The sequence below is a fragment of the Cervus canadensis genome, chromosome 11 (genome assembly GCF_019320065.1).
Source record: "Cervus canadensis isolate Bull #8, Minnesota chromosome 11, ASM1932006v1, whole genome shotgun sequence".
NCBI classification, from domain to species: Eukaryota; Metazoa; Chordata; class Mammalia; order Artiodactyla; family Cervidae; genus Cervus; species Cervus canadensis.
The window spans coordinates 48,061,290-48,082,181 of NC_057396.1; the positions used below are offsets into that span (position 1 = coordinate 48,061,290).

The 20,892-nt window shown below is 61.8% G+C and overlaps 1 protein-coding gene across 1 annotated transcript; it reads left to right on the top strand.

The window, feature by feature from the left end:
• The first annotated feature begins 2,197 nt into the window (after positions 1-2,197).
• On the top strand, positions 2,198-20,851 carry RELT (RELT TNF receptor). The gene is made up of 11 exons (XM_043482488.1): positions 2,198-2,594; positions 14,405-14,520; positions 15,437-15,511; positions 15,618-15,784; positions 15,984-16,063; positions 16,719-16,976; positions 18,201-18,281; positions 18,524-18,605; positions 18,771-19,028; positions 19,381-19,579; positions 19,732-20,851. Exons 1-11 carry the CDS (start codon positions 2,267-2,269, stop codon positions 19,777-19,779), a joined length of 1,692 nt encoding a protein of 563 aa, XP_043338423.1. The 5' UTR covers positions 2,198-2,266; the 3' UTR covers positions 19,780-20,851.
• Positions 20,852-20,892: the final 41 nt, after the last annotated feature.

The window sequence follows — 20,892 nt, forward strand, 5'->3', positions numbered from 1 at the left end:
CCAGGGGATCTTCCTGACCCAGGGATCGAACCCCAGTCTCATATCTCCTGCACTGGCAAGCAAGTTCTTTACCACTAGCGCCACCTAACCCCATAACCCTCATAACCCCAGAGGCTGCCATCTGCTCAGATCCCCTGCAAACAGCCCCTTTTCTCTGATCCTGCTGCCCAGGATCCCCACCTCAGGCAAAGCCTCAGTGGGGCCCATGTCCCTGCCCCTGGGTCACCACAGCTCACCCTGCTTATTGGAGTCTTGTGCTGTGCCACCTAGGATGAGGTGCAGGACTTCTCTGGGCTCAGTTCTCCGGCTTCCCTATCAGAGGTTCAACAAGATCGTCTGTCTCTGAGATGCTTGAGCTCAGGGATTAAAATGCTAAGATTCCAAGGACCCATCTGAGACGCCAGGAGTTTTAAAAGCCTGTGATTCTAAGAGTCCTTTGTTTTCCCGAACCTGTGGTTCTCCAAGCTCCGTAAAAAGCCGATCTAAATCTCTTTCTGTAGCCTCCACAACTCCTTCCCTGTCTCCTCTCTGTAGCAGCTGAATGTTCCCAGACTCTTGGGCAGGGTTCCAGGTGCAGCTTGCTGTGGTTCGGAGGACAGAGGGACTGCTCGGCTCCTCCATCCCCGGTCATTTCTCGGGGCTCTGGTGGCTGCTCACCCTTCACACACGGTCATGTCGGGCCTCCTCACACAGAGAACTAGTATGACCTCCAGGCAACAAGTTAGGCAGCCTCATTTTCATATGGGGAAGCTGAACTGGGGAGGGATTTGACCAAAGCCTCACATGGAGCTGGTAGCAGAGACAGGTCTGGACCCTCTATATAGGTGGCAGTCCCCTTTGGCACCAGTCTCAAGAAAGACAGTTTTTCCGCGGACCAAAGGAGGAGGGTGGGAGTGGGAAGGATGGTAATGCCAGCAATGGGGAGAGGCTATAAATACAGATGAAGTTTCACTCGCTGGCCGCCACGCACCTCCTGCTGTGTGGCCCAGGGGTTGGGGATCCCTGCCCTATATGACGTCTGGTTAATGGCTTGTGCTTTACCAAAAAGCATATCCCCATCTGGCCTATTGAGTGCATGTGAAATGCCACCATTTGAACTTGGAATGGGGGAATAGAAGTTCCTCTTACAAAGAAAACAATTGCAGGGACAAGGGCATCCTGGGCTGCTCTAGCTCCCTCACTAGGTCCCCAGCATGGACCTCTGTGGGCTCGGATGTGGGATATGTGACCCTGGGACCACCCCTGATCTAGCCCTGGGGGTCTCTGTAGTCATGCGAGGGGCCTGGCTGGGGCTATGATCCTAACATCAGTCATCTAGAGCCTCTTCTGCCCTTCCCCCACATCCTGGGCTTGGCCCAAGGAAATGGAAACTCTTTCCCTGCCCCCCTCCCTCTGCAAGTGTCCAGTTCTCCTCCTTGGATCTCCTGGACCCTGGGGACCTGACCTTTTCCACCCCCTCACCCCATGGCTCAGATTCTCTGACTCAATTTATTTAGAATTCTCCACCTCCCCTCACAATCTACCCCTAACAACTAATTTCCCTTCCTCCACCTCTGCCATGAGCTGTGATTATCCTAATTCCCGCCAGGCCTCTGCTCCCAGCACAAGGCCCTCCCTACTGTCTGCATCCCGATCCAGCCCTGCTGTCCTGGGAGGGCCTCTGATGACCCCTGAATTGTACTGAGTGGGGGGAACCTTGGCCCCTGAGCTGCTGCATTCAGTTCTGGCCCACCATAAGGCACAGCTCCAAGGGGCACGATTCACAGAGCTGGAAATACAATACAATCAGTGTCCCCCTGCTGGACACGCAGTGGTTGAGGTTGGCAATCTGCAGGGTGGGACGGCTGGTGGTAGGAAACAGAAAGCAAGCAGTGTATCACCTGTCCTGCTAGAAGGAGGGACTAACTATCCGGGATAGTTAGTCCCGGCTGAGGGTAGTGGGGTGGAGACAGGAAAGGCCTCCTGGAGGAAGGAGATTCGGGCTGGGCCCTGAAGAATGGCAGAAGCCTACACAGTGGGCCTCCACTATAGATTAACTTTCACCAGGCCTTTTCTCACCAAATGGGTGGGGTGTCTGGAGGCGGGCCTGGGCCTCCTCAACAAGACAAAGTGAGGTCGTTCACCCTGGCTGCCAATTTCCAGGAGGAAAACGAGACCCAGTGAGGAGCAGCGGTGGCCCCGTTTGCACTGGCAATGATGACAGGTCTCAGAGTAGCATCCAAGTCTCCAGTTTATCTTGCAACTCCTTTCTTGGTTTGGAGCCCAGATGGGGCTGACCCCAGAAGGGGCTGGTCTGGCACAGCCCATGCAGTTCCTACGGGACACGAGAGATGGCGACACAGAGCAGCACGGCCGGGCCGCAGAGCGCCTTCTCGCCCCAAGGCAGCCTCCAGGGGCGGGGGTCGCGGGCCGGGCTCTGACGTCGGGGGCGGGGCCGGCGGCCGTGACGCGCGGAGGCGGGGCCGTGCGTCTTCCAGGCCCGGGTGGCGATTCATTCAAAAGGCGCGCAGCTTGCGCTGCCGCCCGGGCGCTCACCGATACGGGCCCGGGCACCGCGTCGACCCGGGAGCTGGGCTGCTGGAGGGAGCGGCCAGGTAAGGAGGTCGCGCGGAGCCCCAGCCCGGAGTCCGTTCCCCGCGGTAGGGGCCAGAGGGATGCGAAGCCGAGCGGCGCCCCCTGCCTCCCCGCGTCTCTGAGGAAGTTCGCCGGCGCGGCGGATGCCGCAGCCCGGGCCCCGCGCCCCCCCGCCCCCGCGTCTTTTTGTCTCTGAGCCCCGCTGCCCGGGGATCTGCGCGTCCTTCGGCCGCGGCTCCAGGCCCGGCTGTGCGCGGTGGGGAAGCGGCGGCGGGACTTGCAGTTTGAGGAGCGAGCGGGCCGCGGAAACGCCCCCGGCCCGGGAAACTTGGACCGCGGCACCTCAGTGCGGCTGCGGCGCGGAGCGGCCGGAGGGGGTTCTGAGCGGTGTCAGCCCGTGACTGTGGGCGACACGGCGCGTGGGGCGGCCCAGCCGGGGCGAACGTGTGGCCGGGACACTGGGCGGTGACGCCGGGCCGAGCGGGAGACACAGAGGGGCTCTGTGTGTCTGTGACAGGCAGAGTGTGTGCGTGTGATTGTGTGTGAGACACCCCGGGTCACTGCGGGTGACTGTGACCCCTCGCCTGCTGTGAGTGAGACCCCGGGTCACTGGGGTCACTGAGTGTGTGTGTGTGTGTGTGTGTGTGTGTGGCCTGGGGCGTGAGCAGGGCAGGGCCAGGGCCCTCATTAACGTGGGTGAGCGTGGAATAGAGGGAGAGAGGCCCGGGTGATTGTGAGAACCAGCCCCTGAAGCATAGTGTGCTGTGGGGTCAGGTTGTGCTGTGTGCGCGTCTGCACCTCGGGGAGATGAGTACACGGTGGAAAGGAGGGACCTCAAAACACCTGCTAGCAGATTGGGGTCTGGAAGGAGGGGGGGCTCAAGGGAGGGGACAAGAGTCTCTCCAGGACTGTCCCCAAGAGGGCACCCCCTCAGGAGCTCAGTTTAGTGAGGGGGTTGTGTCCTGAGTGACTTGACCTGGCAGAAGGAGTGAGGCTAAGGCTGAGTGGCATCTCCTGGGGTGCCAAGTCTGGCAGCAGCAGAGGGCCCCTGAGGTAGCCTCAGGCTCCACCCTTCTGTCTTACACACACACACACAGACACACACACACACAGACACACACACACACACACACACACAGAGTCTGGGAGGCCTGGCAAAGCTCTGCCCCCGGGTAACCTGTATTCCCACTGGGCCCAGGCATAGTCTTGCTCTGAGGTCCCACCCTCACCGGGCCTCAGTCTCCCTGTCTGCACAGTGAGGTGCTGGGCTGTGAACAGACTGTGAATCATCACTTTGGGATCCTCTATTGTTTTTGGGTCAACTGTCTCTGTTCTCCCCTACCTCCCTTAGGCAGAAAGACTGCAGTGGGGGATGGGGGACAGGCTGTCTGCTAGGGACAAAGTGGCTCAGGGGTTGCACCCAGGTGTGGTGACAGGATTGGAAGCACACCTCCTCAAACAAAGCTGAAAATTCTGAACAGTAGACATGGACTTCTCTGGCCCTGTCTCCTTTCTTCAGTTCCCTTCGTGGCGGGGAGAGGAGGCAGGGTCCCCGTGAGTGGTCTCTGATTTGGAGAGCTGGAACAGGGCCTCTTCACCATCTGGTCTAGACCCTCCTGAGGCCCCCTCCCCCACAAGAGGATCTTTTAGGTTCTTGCAAAGTGAAATGGAAATTAGGAGAGGTGAAGGGGCACCTGCTGAGGGATCTGGAAGTTCTCTCGTCTGCTATCACCCTTTGAAAACATTCATTGTATTCTGAGTGGGGGCGAGGGTTCCACATGCCATGCAGAACAGTTTATGGTGTGCTCTTGGTGAATCCTCACAGTGGTTCTGAGATGCGGTGACTTTTCCAGAGAAGGAAACAGCCTTAGAGAAGCAAAGTGACTTCCCCAAGGTCACGCAGAGTCAGGTCAGTGCCGGGACTGGGATTCAGGTCTCCTGCTCCTGAAGCCCTGTGAGATGTTTGGTGAGGGCCACTTCCCTTCATAATAAGCTGCTTATGGCTCATCTGGGCTTCCTTCTCTCAACCTGGGCTGGCGATGTGGCCTTGGCAGGGTATATGCCATTGCGAGTTCTGGGTATGGTGTGTATTTGCATACATGTCTAAAATATTATGGGTGTGTAGATTATGTCGCCTTTCTGTTCCTCCCCGTCTTCCCTCCCACTAGCTCTCAGTCCCTAGCCAGAGGTCACCAGAAAGGCCTGTCTCCTGCCTTCTAGAGCCTGTAACTGGTTTGGGAAGAGTCTGTATAGCTCTTGAGGAGTGTTTGTATATTCTGAGGAGTGTTGGGTGTCAGCAGCATAGCCCAGGCTCCAAGAGTGGCAGGAGAATTGGAGTCCCACTTGACCTTCACCATACCTGTGAGGACCTATGTCCCTATCCAGAGTTGTTCCCAAACCACCCACATGCTGCAGGAGTTGGGGGACAGGCCGGGAGTGACCTTGAGCTTGTGCCTACACTTTCCGGGCCTCAGCGTCCACATTCTTCCCAGAGACCCCTGCTGCTGTGTGGCTGAGAGCTAGAGCTGGGGATCAGGGTGTCCCTCTGTCCTCTCTGGAATGACTGGAGTTGTGCTTCTTGGGGCTGATCAGAATAGCTGTCTTGGTCTCTTGGGACTGAGCCTGGGTTATTTCCATCCCCAGCGAAGAGGTGGAAATAGCTCAGGGCCTAGGAAGGGGAGGGCGAGGGGAAGGGTTAAGCAAGAGTTAACCTCCTCTTCTGGTCCCGGCCCCACCCTGTGCCCTGCCCAAGCCAAACTTTTCTGGGAACTTGGGCGCCATGAATGACAGGGATGGTGGGGCCAGGCTGGGTTTCCAGTGGGGCCCCAGTTGGGATTGGTGCAACAGTTGCTGGAGGGAGGTGCCTGTTTCTGGCCAAGGAGGGGAAGCTTTCAGCCCGCAGCCACTGCTCACAGGGTCAGCCTCATTGTACAAGCGGGAGAGACTGAGGTTCTGAGAACTGCTGGAATTTACCCAAGGCCCCCACCACCCTGGTGCTCTGGCTCTCACCCTTCAGGCAGGGGACCTACCTTCTGTCCTGCCACATGTTCCCCAGCAGGCTGGACGTGGCCCAGGACTGGGAGCAGGCCCAAGACATGCCTTCGCAAAACCAGGGCGCCTCTTATGTTCCAGCTCTGGCCTTGCTGCCCTTGCCCGGACTCTTGTACTGGCCTCTCTGCCTCCATTTCCAGTCCCCATCCCTGCCCACCGCCAGAGTGGCCTCCCTAGGGCAACCTGTACTTTTGGCCAACAATTTACAGTCCAGACTCATCACCTTGTCATTGAGGTTTTCTTTCCAGGACCTTTTTGAACTTTACATCTTCAGCCTTATCTCTCTCCACCAGATGCTGTGGTTGTGCTCTGCCTTTCCTTCTGCTGGCTCCCCTTTCTAGAACTCTCCTGATCATTCAGGGTACAGCCCCACCCCCACCCCCTCTCCCAGGAACCCTCCCAGCCCAATGTTAGTCCTTCTTCATTGTGTGGTCCACGTGCTACCTGCCCCCCTTCTCGCTTCTAGGAATAGGTCCAGGGTTGGATCCTCATCGGCACTGCACGCCCAGCTGGGTGGGGCCAGCCTGGCCCTTATCCTCTCTTCTCCCGTGGTCATATCTGTGTTGGCCAGGCAGGAAGGAATGGTAGCCACTGTAGGCTGAGGGCCTACTGTGTGCCAAGATACACAGGGAGGTTTGTCCCAGGGTTTTCAGTGCTCCCAGGTGTGTGCTGGGGGTTAGGGGTGAATCCTCAAGGCTACCCCTGTGTGTAGGGGCGAGTCTGGTGCTTGCTGTGGGCTCCTCAGGCAAGGGTCTCATCCCGGGCCAGCAGAGGAAGCTCCCCGCTGAGGCCCTGGGTCCTGACAGCGGCGCTGACAACATGTTCCCTTGCTCCCCAAGCTGCTCTGGGGAGCCCAGACTCCGAGGGCAGAGGGGGTCCAGTCCGAGTTTGAGTCACACAGCGGCTGGTGCTGGAGTCTGGCACTCCCGTTCCCACCCAACCCCCAGCCCCATCTCCGCCAGACAGAGCTGAGGGTTGTCTGACAACTCTGGTGTAGGTTTTCAAAGAAGGACCAGGCTGGCTACCTGTAAGGGGAGCAGGGCGTGGCAGTGCTGCTGCCCAGCCCCTGGCCTGGCTGGGCAAGGCCCACTCCCTCCCGTGGGGCAGCCCTTCTGCCAGGTAGGCAGTGAGGGTGGACCAGAGGGAGAGGAGTTTTGCTGGAGAGCAGCCAGCAGGGTCCCCCACTCAGGATTGGGGGTGCTGGAATGTGATCTCTGGCAGAGCTTAGCACCCAGCTGGGGATGGGGTGGCAGGGAAGATGTGGAGTCCGTGCTGCATCCCAGCTGTGTATATATGTTCAGCCCTGGGCAGGACCCTCCAGGTACCAACCTGGAAAAGAAGGTCCAGACCAGGGAAGGGATGTTCAGGATTCCAGTGTCACTGGGATCCTAACCCAGGTCTGCTTGCTGGAAGACCAGAGCTCTTTCTCGGGCCTCCCTGGGAAAGATGAGGGCTCTGTATATAAGCTGCCCGTGTGGCCATGAACGTGTGCACAAGAGCGGGATGGAGGGGTTTTCTGTAGCTGATAGAGGCAGGGTCTGAGTGTGTGGGTAAGAGAGACGGAAGGAGGGCTTCCAGAAGGAGACACCTGACTTGGACCTCACACCCTCACGGTGAGAAGGAGCGATGAGCACGGGGATGGAGCCGTGCCCCACCTCCTGGATCACCTGCTGCCTTCCTCCCTGATGGAGACATGACCAGTGATGGCTGAGGGGGCCAGGAGAGGGGTGGGGAGGCTGGGAAGGCTTCCTGCAGGAGGGGGCACCTGGGCTGAGGCCTGATCGTAAGAAGAGCCACTGTTCCCTGATGAACCGTGGATCCTCCAGCCATGCCAAGAGGTCAGCTGGACAGGCACAGTTGTCCCAAATTACAGAGGAAACCGGCTCGGAGATGTAGGGCTGGGTCGTGACTACTCAGCACTCCTCTCCTTCCTTACTGTGACTTCACTTGGTGTGGGAACAGGTGGACACAGGCCTGTGTAACAGCTGGGAAATGGGCACCCAGAGTCCACCTGGGGAGTCTGAGACTCGTCACCCATGCTGTTGGGACTGATGTCAGGCTCCCCAAGCTCTCCTGCTCCCGAGTCACTGGGTGACCTCAGTTGGACGCCGCTCTGTCCTGAGCTTGGCTCCTCCTCTGGCTCGTGTGGGCTGTTGAGAACTGGTACTCAGGAGAGGCCTGGTCAGCACTACCCACAGTGGCTCCAGTTATCCCCTCAGCATCCCTGGAGACAGGGACCAGAACCCCTGTTTGCAGGGGAAGACCGTGGAACTCAGGAAGAGTAATTGCCCAAGGTCACAGAGCTCCTAAGCGATGAGCTAGAGCTTGAACCCAGGTGTGACTGCTCTGGGCCCAGCCTCCCGTGACCTCCATCCTCAGGCTTTGTTCAGGCCTGACTGGGATTGCTGGGGGCAGGGAGTCTCTTTCCTCCAGCCCCTTGAGTCTGGAGAAGCTGGAGGACAGGGCTGGTTGGGCCTGTGGTCTCCCCTCGGTTCTCGAAGCCTCGCCCGAGTCAGCCTGGTCAGGGTGACAGGGCAGGGCCTGTGCTGAGAACTGCAGGCCGTCCTGGGACAGTAGTGATTGGTACAGACGCGCAACCTGGGCAGGAGGCAGGGGTGGCCTCTCAGAGGAGAGGGCGGCAGTGGCGAGAGCTGGTGGGCAGGGGGCTGTCCTCCTCGCGCTTTGCCATCCTCTCTTGGGAACAGGTACGTCGTCCCTGCAGGAATGCTCAGGGGCTGGGCTGGAGCAGAGCGCTTGGGAGCAGGGGAATGCCAGGACTGGGGCGGCAAGAGCAGGGGCTGCCTGCCCCCTGTCTCCACTCCTCTCAGGGAGACCTGTCTCCTTGGAGACCAGGTGGTGACGGGGTACTACTCGGCCTGTCTGCCCTGCGGTTTCCTCATTTGTGAAGCTGGAGCCCTGTCTTGGAGGCCTGGTGAAGGAACGGGCATGTCAGTCAGTCAGTTCAGTCGCTCAGTTGTGTCTGACTCTTTGCGACCCCATGGACTGCAGCACGCCAGGCCTCCCTGTCCATCACCAACTCCCTGAGTTTACTAAACTCATGTCCGTTGAGTCGGTGATGCCATCCAACCATCTCATCCTCTGTCGTCCCCTTCTCCTCCTGTCTTCAATCTTTCCCAGCATCAGGGTCTTCCTGGTACGGGAATGGGCATGTAATAGGTCCTTAGTAGGGCGCAGGGGAGCCCCAGCTCTGCTTCAGAGATGACTGCCTTGTTTGGGCCCCAGGCTCAGCCCAGGGAGGGGCAGGGATTGCTTCTGCACTCAGACTGGGAGGGGCGGGTGGGCCCTGTCTGGCTGTCTCAGCCCTTTTCTTATCCTCAAGAGCCAATTAACCACCCCCACCCCCAGCCCCTGAGCCTCCCAAGGGCAGGCCTGGGGGCGGGCTGGGGTGCAGCTGCTGCCTGGTGGGCGCTGGGGCAGGATTGGGGAGTCTGCATTGCCTGGCGTCCTCACCCCAGGGTTGTGACCTGGGAGAGCTTGGCTGCCTGAGGCTGGGGTGGGGGTGGAGATGGGGGCGCCCTTCTCACTGAGTGGCCCCTTCATCAGTCCTGAGGAGCTGGCCTCCTCCCTGGGCTCTTCCTCGCCCTGGGATCCCCAGGCTTTCCTGGGCTTCCTGCTTCCCACAGGTCCCAGTGGCTTTTCCTCCTGGAGCTGGTGTAGACAGGGCAGTAGGCGAGTCTGTGCAGGAAAGCTGAGAGGCCCCCCCTGGAGCAGTGCCTCCTTGCCAGGGGCCCTCCTGGGTGCTTCATGATAGGCTTTCAGTTGAACCGCCTCCTGTGTGCTGCCAGCTCCCTAGCCTCTGCCGCTAGGTTGGCAAAGCCCCAGAACATCTGCCGTATACTGGGCCCTGGGCCAGGCTCCCGGGGAGGAGGGGCCAGAGAGATGTAGGTACCTGGCCTGCATCTCTGCCTTACCACTCCCTGGCTGGGTGGGGTGACCCATACAGGTGACCTCCTGCAGCCTCAGTTTCCCCAGGGATGAAAGAGGCATGCTCTCCTCTCCTGTGAGGAGTGGAGGCAACCCCGGGACGATGGCCTGGCCCGAGGGAATGAGGGTCTCTCACCTTCCCTGTGAAGGCGGAGGATGGAAAGGAGACAGCGTCTAGCTGTGGGCACTGCCCTACTTCAGCCCCAGTTGCCAGGGAACCACTGGGCTCCTTGCTAACCTGGATTTCTCTGTCGGTGGGAGGCCTTTGTCTTCCTGCTTGGGTGCAGCCATTGCTGAGAGAGGCCTGTGTCCAGCTGTATTTCCAGGCAGCCCTAGCCTCTGGAGGCTGCAGGAGGTCCACAGGCCATGAAGCCACTGGCCAGGAAACAAATGCCTGCCTCCCACCCCCTGCTCCAGGTGGGAACCTACCTCCCACCTCCGTCTCCAGCCCTGCCTCACTTGGCCGGCAGCCCAGCACACCCTCTGAGCCGTGAGTTGTTCCATGCCTCGCTCCCCTGCTCACCCTTCAAGGCTCCGGTAGGCCCTGGGTTGGGGACAACGCAGGCTTCTCGGCTCGCAGCCTGGGCTTGGTGTGACCTGGGCTCTGCCCACCAACCTCTCCTCTCCCTTCCTGTGCCCCCCCCCCAGCCCCGCTCCCCAAGCGTTGTACACGAAGGGAAGAGCAGCTCATTTGCACCTCACACATCAGGTGTGTGCTGTATCCCCTCCTCAGTGTACGCCGGAAACAGGCGTGGTGAATGCTTACTGAGAGCTTGTTCCACGTCACTCTGTGCTGAGTACTTTTTTAAGAGGATTTATTTATTTATTAGTGTTTGGCTGTGCTGGGTCTTCGTTGCTATACGTGGGCTTTCTCTAGTTGTGGCGAGCAGGGGCCACTCTTCGCTGTGGGGCGCGGGCTTCTGGTTGCGGTGGCCTGTCCCGTTGTGGAGCACAGGCTCTAGGCGCACGGGCTTCGGGGGCCGTGGTGCTGGTTGCGGACTGCTGGCTCTCGAGCCTCAGCTCAGGGGCTGCGGCACACGGGCTTGGTTGCTTCACGGCACGTGGAATCTTCCCGGACCAGGATCGAACCCGTGTCCCCTGCAGGAGTCTGTCTGCGGGCATCCTAACTACTGGCGCCCCCTGGGAAGCCCAGTGCTGAGTGTTTAATGTGAATTTTCTCCTCTTGTTCTCACAACAGCCCTCTGAGAGATGGGGAGCGGGGGTGGGGTCCACAGCCACAGTGTCAGTGAAGAGCGGAACAAGAAGTCTGGTACTCCCCAAGTTAGGCAGGAGGTTCAAATCTGGGTTCAGTGCCCGCAGCCCAATCCCACCCGCTGGGCCCCTTCGCCGTTGGCCTGCGCTCTGGCCCCCTTGACCCTGGGAGAAGCTGGCCCCGCTCCTGAGCACCTCTCCTGAGCCCCTGGTTTGGCACACACCTCTTCAGGTGCTGGGTGCCGGGCATGGGGGGGGCGGGCAGCCCGGCAGTGGGGAAGGGCGGGGTTAACAGGATGGTCACACCCGGGGGACAAACGCACAGGTGGTGGTGGTTGGGGGCTTGCAGGGGGAAGCAGCTTCCAGCTAAGCTCTGAAGGGTGGGTGTCAGGTGATGGGAGAGGTTTCCGGGCAGAGGAAGCAGCAGGTCCCAGCGCCAGTGAGAGAGGCAGGTGTGGGGCCAGAAGGTAGCTCAGAGTGGCTGGAGCTGTGGGGAAGGACAGGGCCCAGACCTGGGTGTTGAGACACCTGAGCTGCAGGTAGGGCTGTGCTGGAGGCCACTGGGGGGCCGAGGCGGGGGAGGGGGGGCTGTCAGAGGAGCCTCGTGGAGGCGGGGGAGGCCGGCGAGTGAATGACGGAGGCGGGGCGCCCTCCATGAGCTTCAATTCTGGGAAAGGGGAAGCTGCTGAGGCCTGAGGAGGCAGGGTGGGGACACAGCTTCCTCTTTCTCTGAGGCCTCCAGAGCTACGCTGCCCTGGAGCTCCGGCACCTCCTGTGAGGGGCCCTGGTTGCAGCTTTCCTCCTTGGCTTTCTTCCAGGGAATTTCTGGTCCTAATTGTTTGGGCCTTTTTAAGAGGGTGGGGACGGGCCGTGTGTGAGGAACCCTCTCCCCCTGACCTGCCAATATCCCCGTGTTTCATGGGGGCCTCCTGCTCTAGACGCTGGCTGGGGGAGGGTGTTGTGGTGAACGAGACAGACATTCCTGCCCTCGCGGCTGTCTGGTGGGGGGGCAAACAATAAACAAGCAAGCAAACAAATAATTACAAACCCTGGTGGGAGGTGCAGAGGGAAAGAGGGGTGATGGGAGGAAGTCACAGGACCCACGTCAGGTTACCTCACGTAAACCTCGTGACAGCCTTGCTCTGGGGGACAAACAGCTCCCACTTGCAGATGAGGAAACTGAGGCCCAGCGAGGTGAAGCTTCACCCAGGGGTTCAGGTCCCACAGGGAGCTGGTGACTGTGGGAACAGGCGCCAGGCTGGCTTTCTGGGAGGGGTGGCCTCTAAGCTAACTTCCTTTTGTGCCCCCAGGGCCCTGAGCGTGGTTCGCCTCTGCCAGGAGCCCTGGGGCCAGAGAGGACCACCACACCACCACCCTCCTCAGGGCCTCCGTCCGCCCGTCTCTGACAGCCCCCCATCCCCCAGGAAGCCCTCGGGAGGTGCCCCGAGGTGCTGGGCTTTGGAAGGTCCCTGATTGCCCGGCCTACGGGAAGGCAGGGTGGGGGGTGGAGGCTTCCCAAGGCTTGATAGGAACTTGCTTTTCAATCAGGGTTCCAGGGCTCCCAGCGTAGGTGCTGGAGGCCTGGTGGGGAGAAAGCTCAGAGGGGAGTCGGGGCAGCAGGTGTCCACGTGTGCAGCGGGGTTCTGGGTGGCGGCCAGCAGCCTGACTGGACAGGTCCCCTGGGGGCTCAGGCTGAGTGTGGGGGCCTGGGGAGCTGCTAGTAAGCAGAGACTTAGGCCGTCAGACTGGAGTAAGTGCTGGTTTGGGGTAATTAGAAGGCACATAATTAGAAGGCGTCAGGCGCGAGGCAGCGAGTGTCTGTGAATGTGCCAGAGTGGGCCCTTGCTGGCTTTGAGTCTGGGCCCTTGGACCCCACTTTCCTCTTGGAAGTCTCGAGGTCAGAGCTCCCCGTCCGTCTGGAGGTCAGCAGCTGCACAGCTCCTGCCCGCGGGCTCAGGTCACCCAGCAGGTGCCAGTGACAGGGTGGGACTCGGGCCGGGGGTGAGGGGAGCGCTCCTCTGTGGCCAACCAGCCTCTTACTGTCCACGCCTGCCCCAGCGCTCTGGGCCCACCCTGGGGTCACGGAGGGGCGCTGGGGCTTGACGAGGCTGCGGGGCTGGCCTCGAGGCCTTGGGACTCGGGGTCGGCTGTGGGTGAGCTCTGGGACGAACAAAGGAGGGAGCCATGGAGCGATGGGCTTGCAGGGGAGCGGGGCCTGGGTAGGGGACAGGGACACGTGTCACCACGCTGGAGGAGGCACCAGTGAGGGGGGGTCAGAGGATGCCCCTGTCAGGCGCTGACGGCCAGGGTGCAGCCTTCACTCTGCTCCGCGGCCGGACCTTCTGTCCTGGGTTTTCCCTTGAGCTGGCCTTGGGCTGAGAGCCGCCGCCAGTGACCTGGAGAGTCCCGAGGATGGTGTAACTCAAACCTCTGGTCCCATAAGGTCTGTGCCAGGCCAGGCCCACGGCGCAGCTGGATCAGTTTCCCCGCCTCCTCCTTCGCGTGGGAAGTCCCGGGTGCTCGTAGGCCGAGGGGCTCTCCTGTGACCTGGGCTTTACTGCGGGCAGTGCTTCTGCTGCCAGGCAGCCCATCAGACTCCGAGGCTCCAGGGGGGCCCCTCCAGGCTCTGGGCTTGGCTGTTCCAGGCTGCCCCGCGGGGGTCTCCGGCTGCCCGAGACCCTCCTTCCCTCCCGAGCCTGAAGCGCAGCCTCCCGCGCGGACGTCACGGGACTCCCTGGCTCTGCCGCTGTCCCGTTTGTTGTCTAAGCCAAATCCTCCTCCTTGCTCCTCAGCCTTGTCTGCTGGCTGAAGACTTTCCTCCTGGCGAGGCCAGTGCCCGTCACGCTCCACGCCCCGCGTGCCATACTTGTCTCAGCCCTGCCCTCCACCCGGCACGCTTGATCTGTTGCTCGTAGGTCTTCCTGGGCTGTGAGCTGCCTGAGGACAGGGGCAGTGTCTGTCTTGTTCGTACCCTTGCCCATGCTGCGGGCAGTGCCCAGCACACAGTAGGTGCCTGGGGGAAGACGGAAGGCTTGCATGTGGGCTGCCGCGACCACCCCGTCCCCCGTCCCTGCAGGTCTGCCCAGGGCTCTGAGGTGCAGGCCCGGCGCTCTGGAGAAGCCGGCCGAGTGTGGACTGTGGGGCCCGCAGGGGGACCGGGGCTGTGATGGAGTCTGGCTGGGGGAGGCCACAGGCAGGCACTTAGGCGAAAAGGAAGTCTAGAGGGGCCTCCAGCAGGAGAGGCCTTGGTGTTGGGCTTTGAAGTGTGACGGAGCAGGCCTTCCTTGGAGCAAAAACAGCCAGAGTGAAGGCAGGCAAGCAGGAGAGGCGGGCGTGCTCGCGGCCCCGCAGTTCTGAGAGGCGGGAGCCCTGAGAGCTGAGGATGCGAGTGGAGAGGCTGGGCGTGGGGGCGCTGCCAGCCGCCTCCTTCCTCCCACTCATGCCTGAAGCTGTCGGTCCCTTCCTCCCACGCTTCCCTGCTTGGCCTGGGGCAGCTGGCTGTTCATGGAAGAGGCTGGAAGCCCTCCTCCCCCGGGAAGCCCCCCAAGCCCATGCTGCCCTGGGAGGCTGCCCCAGCCTTCTGCCTGCGCAGCACCATCTCCCCACCTTCGCTCCCTTCCAGCCCTGTCTGGGAACACACACCGGGAGGACAGCAGCTGCCTCTGTTCTGTCTCCACCCGCCGGGGCCTGAGGATGAAGCTGAGCCCGCCGCCCTGGCCCCTGTCCTGTCTCCTCGTGGTGAGTGGGGATGGGACTGAGCCCTCAGGAGCCTCGTGCCGTGGTGGGTGCTGGGGTCGGTTACGCAGCCCTTCCTTTGAGGAGCAGAGACAGTCTGGCCGCGCCTTTCCTGGTGCCCCTGGCCTCCCAGTGCTCGGCACGTGCTGGAACTCGGTCTGGAGCCTGAGGAGGTCCCTCACGCCCCCATGTGACATCCCTCTGCCCTTCAGGGCAGCCGGCTCTACTCTGCACCCGTCGCAAGCAGGGGCCCTATCAGCAGACTGGAGGAGGGGGATTCAGGGCAGATAGTTCACACCTGGAATGGGAAAAGAGGGCGCTCCAAGAGGAATGGGTGGGACGCAAATTGAGAAGATCCTTCCCTTGGGATCTGTGTGGGTGCCAGGCTGTGAACGGGCCAGCCTTGCGTGGCAGGGAGGTCACAGAGGAGGATATGGTCCCAGAGCCTCGGCCAAGGGCCCAGAAGCACCACCTGTAGACTCAGCTCCAGGGATGATGAAATGAAGCTGGTTAATGACATTTTCAGCTGTGATGTGGGGGCCAAGGCAGCAAGCAGGAAGTGGGACGGAACTTGAGGAATTCGGAAGAATGTCCTCCTCATTGTCCAGATTAGCTTAAAGGGTGTGACTCAAAGACCCAAGGGCTCGAGAGCCTGACCTGGCCCTGTCGGGGGCTTTCCGGCACTTTCCAGAAGCAGATGTGGTTCCCTCCTTGCCTGGGCAGTGGCGATGCAGCAGGACTGAGACAGGCAGATTGGACTTGCAGCACAAGGGATTGCAGCTAGAGAGTGTCCCTGGGGCCCGGGGGCAGCCCAGTAACCTGAGGTCCTTGTGCCCGGGGCGGTGGGGCGGTGGGCCCGGTGCTGCCACGTCCCAGTGCTCTCCGCCCCCTGAGTGTGTCCTGCCCTCTGTTCTTCCAGCTGCTGTCCTGGCCTCTGGCCACTGCCGCATCAACAGCCCCTCGGCCGTGCCCACCCGGGAAGGAGCCCAACCTGGTGAGCCCGCCCTGCCCATCGGCCTCTCCTGGGAAGGCTGTCGAGGGCCGGGGCCGGGACCCCAGACCCGGCTCCTGGCTCTGTCCTCACTCTTTGCCTCCTGCAGGAACCAGGGCAGGTCCCATTGTGCAGGTCCTGCCCCCCAGGCACCTTCTCAGCCTCCTGGGGCTCTCGCCCGTGCCAGCCCCACTCACGCTGCAGCCCTCGAGGGAGGCTCGAGGCCCAGGTGGGCACGGCAATTCAGGACGCGCTGTGTGGAGACTGCCAGCCTGGGTGAGCCGTGGGGCGGAGCGAGGGGGTTCACCCAGGACTTGAGATCCTGGGGTCTCAGCCTCACTCCTCCCTTGAGTGGGCCTCAGACTTCGCATGTGTGAAATGGGATGGGTCAGGAGCAGTGAGGGTGCCCATGGGGATGGTCCAGCCTCTCTGAAGGATGGTTTTTGGGCTTTGGTAACATCTTCCCTCCCTGCAGGTGGTTTTCCCCTTCAGAGGTCCCCGGTGTTCCCTGTCAACCATGCTCCCGGACCCCTCTGGGCGCCCGCAGCTGTTACGGTGAGTGCAGACGGGAGCCGAGCCTGGTGGGGACAGGTGTGGGAAGGGGTCTGGCGAGCTTGAGCCCGAGGCCCCTCTGTGACTGTCTGGGGCAGTGGGATCCTCACTCCCCTAGCCCAGGGTATCCAGCAGGACGTGGTCACTTGGTCGGCTGGCTGTCTCTTCTCTCTCCGTCTCTAAGGGGCAGAGACTGTCCAGCAGATGCTGTCACGGCTGGGGGCTCACATCCCAACCTGTCTCCTGTCCTTCCCTCTCCCCCTCAAAATGACCCACATGGACAAGTGTGAGCATACGCACTCACACGTGCACCTCCTCTCACCCGTTGGGTTGGTCCCCTTCTGAGGAAACTACCTCACGGGCCAGGCTTGTGGAGAGGCAGATCTGCTGTCCCTGTGCAGAGGCACGTGTGCACCGTTGCCTTTTGTTTACCCCTCTGGCCTAGATGTGGGGCTCAGGGTCTGGCCATCCTGATGGTCAGATGGCCCAAAAGGAGGGGGATGAGCTGGCCTCGGCTTCCCCAGCGTGGTGGACAGTGGGTGGCTGAGGACATGTCAGTACCGCAAACCCTACCCCTGCCCCGTGACTCAGCCCTGGGCCTCTCTGAGTGTCTGCCTCTCTCTGCCTCTGTCCTGCCTCTGTCCTCCATGGTGCTCAGAACGGGGGCGACGGACCCGACGTGGCGTGGAGGTGGCCGCAGGGGCCGGCGGTGCAGGGGAGACGCGGCAGCCTGGGAACAGCACGCGGGCGGGCAGCCCCGAGGAGACGGCTGCCCAGTACGCAGTGATCGCCATCGTGCCCATCTTCTGTCTCATGGGGCTGCTGGGCATCCTGGTGTGCAACCTGCTCAAGCGGAAGGGCTACCACTGCACGGCCCAGAAGGAGGTCGGGCCTGGCCCCGGAGGCGGAGGCAGCGGTGAGGCCCAGCCGGGGGTTGGGTGGGGAGGCCAGAGGGCCCAGATTGGCCCAGCCTAGCTCAGCTTGGGGTCACCTGAGGGAATCTACTTGGCCTGGAAGGGTGATCAGGAGAATTTCCTGGAGATGCAGCACATGGGCAAACTGATAAAGTGGAAGGAAGGCTGAGATGGTCCAAGCTGGCAACTGGGGCAGAACAGGCAGCAGGCAGAGAGGATGTCAAGGGGCTGCAGCGGGATTCCCTCCCAGCTGGAGGAGTCTGGACCCCTTTGGGGCTGCAGTTGTGTGTGTAGTTCAAAGGTTAGACTGCCTCCTGGGTACTCAGGGTGACCTCTGGCCTCTGGCCTGAAGGGCTGGCAGGGCAGCTGACCTGGACAGGCACCATGAGAGGCTCAGGTTTCAGCTTCAGGCTGTGGTTTGAGTTACAAGCCCTGGAACCAGAGGGAAAGATATGTTCCTCCTGCCTCTCCCCTAGGGCCTTGGAGCCCTTTTCTTTTTTCCCTTACCGCCCCATGCTGTCCCCTGAGAGCCAGCAGGGCAGGGACTCCACATGCACACAGTTCTGTTCACAGAACATAGTGGCCGAGTCAAGATTGAATGGCGCCTCCCATGCCAGTCCCCTTTCCAGCTCCTGACTTCGCAGGGTCAGGAGGGGGACAGGACGGGAACTTTGGGCAGGCCATTTAGCCTGGAACCGCACTTGTTTTCCTAGCCTGGACTCCCTTTAACTTGCTGGCTGCTGCCTGGGTGCAAGTCCTGGGAGCTCTGCTGCTGGCCCAGGATTGGTTGTATGGCCCATTCTCTTGCCCTTGAGGTCTGGGCCCTCGGTTAGTTATGAAGACAGGGCGGTATGCAGGGTGTGACAGGCCCAGAATGGCAGTGCGCTGGGGCTGAGGGGGTTCTGGGCAGAGAGGCCGCCCACAGCTCCCTGAGGCTGAGGAGAGGGCAGGCCCTGGGAGAGGCTGGCCCCCCACCCCACACAGTCTGTGCAGGATGGTGGAGTTCAGATGGCCCTGAAACCACTCAGCACCTGGGGCTGCTGGGTGCGGGGAGCTGCGGTGCTGAGCGGTGAAGGTGGTAACAGTTCAGCCAGAGCTGAGGCCGTAGGCGCGCACACCCAGGCCTGCGGCGCCCCCTGCTGCCAAACCTTGGTGTAGCCGGCGAGCCAGGGGTGTGTTCCACCCACTTCTTCCCTAGAATCATGGTGGTTCTTTCTCTTCTCCAGGGATCAACCCTGCCTACCGGACCGAGGACGCCAATGAGGACACCATCGGGGTCTTGGTGCGCCTGATCACAGAGAAGAAAGGTGAGGAGGAAGGTCTGACCCCACCCCTGTCCCAGAGCGCTGCTCTGCCCCTCCCGCCGCGACGCCTCAGGCCAGCCTGGCCCTCTGACCAGTGTGGCTGACGGTGCTGCCCCCTTTCTTGCTTGGTGAGCGGGGGAGGAAAAGGCACACAGCCCGGGCTGGGGAGGGGTGAGTGGGTAAGGGGCTTTTTGCCGGTTCTCCCGGGCTGCCCAGAGCCAGGTTCTGATAACAGCTGCCCACAGAGAATGCAGCGGCGCTGGAGGAGCTGCTGAAGGAGTACCACAGCCGACAGCTGGTGCAGACCAGCCACCGGCCTCTGCCCAGGTGAGCGGGCAGGCGGGCCCCAGACCACAGGTCCTCAGCCTGCCTCCCGGGGACTCGCCCCTGGGGTGCGTCTCCCCTCCTGTCACCCCGATTCCCCTTCACTACCTCCCGGGGTCTCCTGGGCCTGCCCCGCCCCGGTGACCCTCACACCTGTGTCCCCCACAGGCTGCCACCGGGCCCACCCAGCATGCCGCACGTCTGCCCGCATCGCCACCACCTCCACACTGTGCAGGGCCTGGCCTCACTCTCGGGCCCCAGCTGCTCGCGTTGTAGCCAGAAGAAGTGGCCCGAGGTGCTGCTGTCCCCTGAGGCCGCAGCTGCCACAACCCCCACTCCCAGACTCCTGCCCAACCCAGCCAGGACCCCCAAGACTGGGGCCAAGGCCGGACGCCAGGGCGAGATCACCATCTTGTCTGTGGGCAGGTGAGGAGGGCAGAGACTGCAGGTGACGCCTGATGGCTGTGGGGGAGGCAGGGCCTTAGGCCGATCCGTGAACAGCGAGTTCGGTGGCAGCCCCACCCTTCCTGGCCTCAGTGGGCCTCTCTTTGCAGTGGGGGTGGCCAGGGTCCTCGCCCCAATAACACCGGGGCCCCCATAACACCTAAGAGCCTGGCCACACGCAGCCTAGAGTTGGGAGCCTGGCAGTGGGTGGGAAGACACGGGGGGACTCAGGCTCTGATCCAGGAACTTGCTGTGCCACCCTGGCGGGTGCTGCGCCCTCCACACCCGGGGATCCCCCTCTAACGGGGCAAGACGGCATCGCCGCTCCTCACAGGTTCCGCGTGGCCCGAATTCCCGAGCAGCGCATGAGTTCAGTGGGCTCCGAAGTGAAGACCATCACGGAGGCTGGGCCTTCAGGGGGTGAGCTCCCCAACTCCCCACGACCTGGCCTCCCCAGTGAGCAGCGGGCACTTCTGGGAAGTGGTGGAAGCCAAGCTAAGTGGCCAAAGCCCCCAGCAGAGAACAAGGCCGAGGTGAGGACTGAGTGGGAACATGTCTTGTCAGCACCTGGGACACTCCCCTGGCCAACCAGGCTGGGGTGGGGATACAGAGGGCGCTGGGCAGGGGCTGCTTTCTTGGAGCCAGAAGCCCCCTGACAGCTCTGACCCCTCACCCCTGTACCCAGGAGAACCGCTATGTGGTCCGGCTAAGTGAGAGCAATCTGGTCATCTGAGGGGCTGTCCCGTCTGAGGACCCTGCAGCCCTGCCCTGGGCAGTTCCGAAGGCTTCCTGGAGGAGGCGGAGCTGCAGCTGAGCCTGTGAGGATCCAGGAAGGCCCAGCAGACAAAACCGCCAAGGCCTGGAGGTGGGAGTGTCCACCCCGGTGAGGAGACGGGCAGGCCGGCCGGCGGGTGCCGTGTGCAGGAGCAGGCGGAGGCCTCTCCCGTCCCTGCCGCCCATTTCCCTCCCCGCAGGTCCCTGAGCCTGTGCCCTGCCCTGACCTCTGCTCCACCGGGCGGCTGGGCCTTGGTGGTGGGGAGGGGCCCTCTCCCTGGCACCCCTGGCCCCACCCCTTGCCTCTGTAGGGGGACCGCTCCCTCTTTTTCTGACAGGTCCCTTACAGGACCTGGGCTGGGAGCTGAGTTCTGGGTTCTCATCTAGGGCAAGCCCCTGGCCATTACTGGGTCCCAGTTCTTTTGACTGTGAAGTGGGGGTAGCAGCGTCTCAGTGCGCAGGGTCTTCCTGCCTTGCAGATTCTGGGCTGGGTCGTGGGACTGGAGAGCTCGACTCCACGCCGCCCCTCCCACTAGTAGCTTTATCTGACCCCGTTCTTGCTGCTTCAGGGCCTCTGCCTTCAAGTCTCCCCCGGGGCTGCCTGAATGTGGCTCTGCATACATAAGGGGCCTAATGCATGTGCCTGCCCCTGCCCCTGCTGTTTTTATTGGACCTGAAGAAACAGACTTGACCTGGGCAGGACTGTGGTGCAGAGCCCCAGCCACCCCCAAGGTCTCAGGCGCTTCGGAGGGAAAGTGGTGTGTGTGACAGGGCTGGAGAGGGGCCTCTGGCCCTGGTTTGTGTCCCTGCGGTGTTGGTGTCTGTCCCCTCGCCTGGGCAGTGCGGGCGACTGCCCCGCCTCCGTCGCCACTCTGGCTCAGCAGTCTCGTTATTTATGTGGGGCTGTGCAGGCACGGGCCCACGGCTGTCCCCATTTCTCTTATTTATTGAAACTTGGCTGTTGTCCATCCTTGTGTCTCCATACCCATCTGTTTGTTGAATAATAAAAATGTGGGAAAGTAGTGTCAGGAGGAGCTTCTTGTCCTGTGTCTCTTCCCAGGTTGCCTGCCTC

What these genes read in the sequence shown, in the direction of transcription:
- RELT (XM_043482488.1), top strand. Translation starts at nt 2,267, where the DNA reads ATGGGGCTGACCCCAGAAGGGGCTGGTCTGGCACAGCCCATGCAGTTC. An exon ending in CTGCTGGAGGGAGCGGCCAG is followed by an intron (nt 2,595 to 14,404) that starts GTAAGGAGGTCG and finishes GCTCCCTTCCAG; the next exon opens with CCCTGTCTGGGAACACACAC. An exon ending in TGTGGAGACTGCCAGCCTGG is followed by an intron (nt 15,785 to 15,983) that starts GTGAGCCGTGGG and finishes CCCTCCCTGCAG; the next exon opens with GTGGTTTTCCCCTTCAGAGG.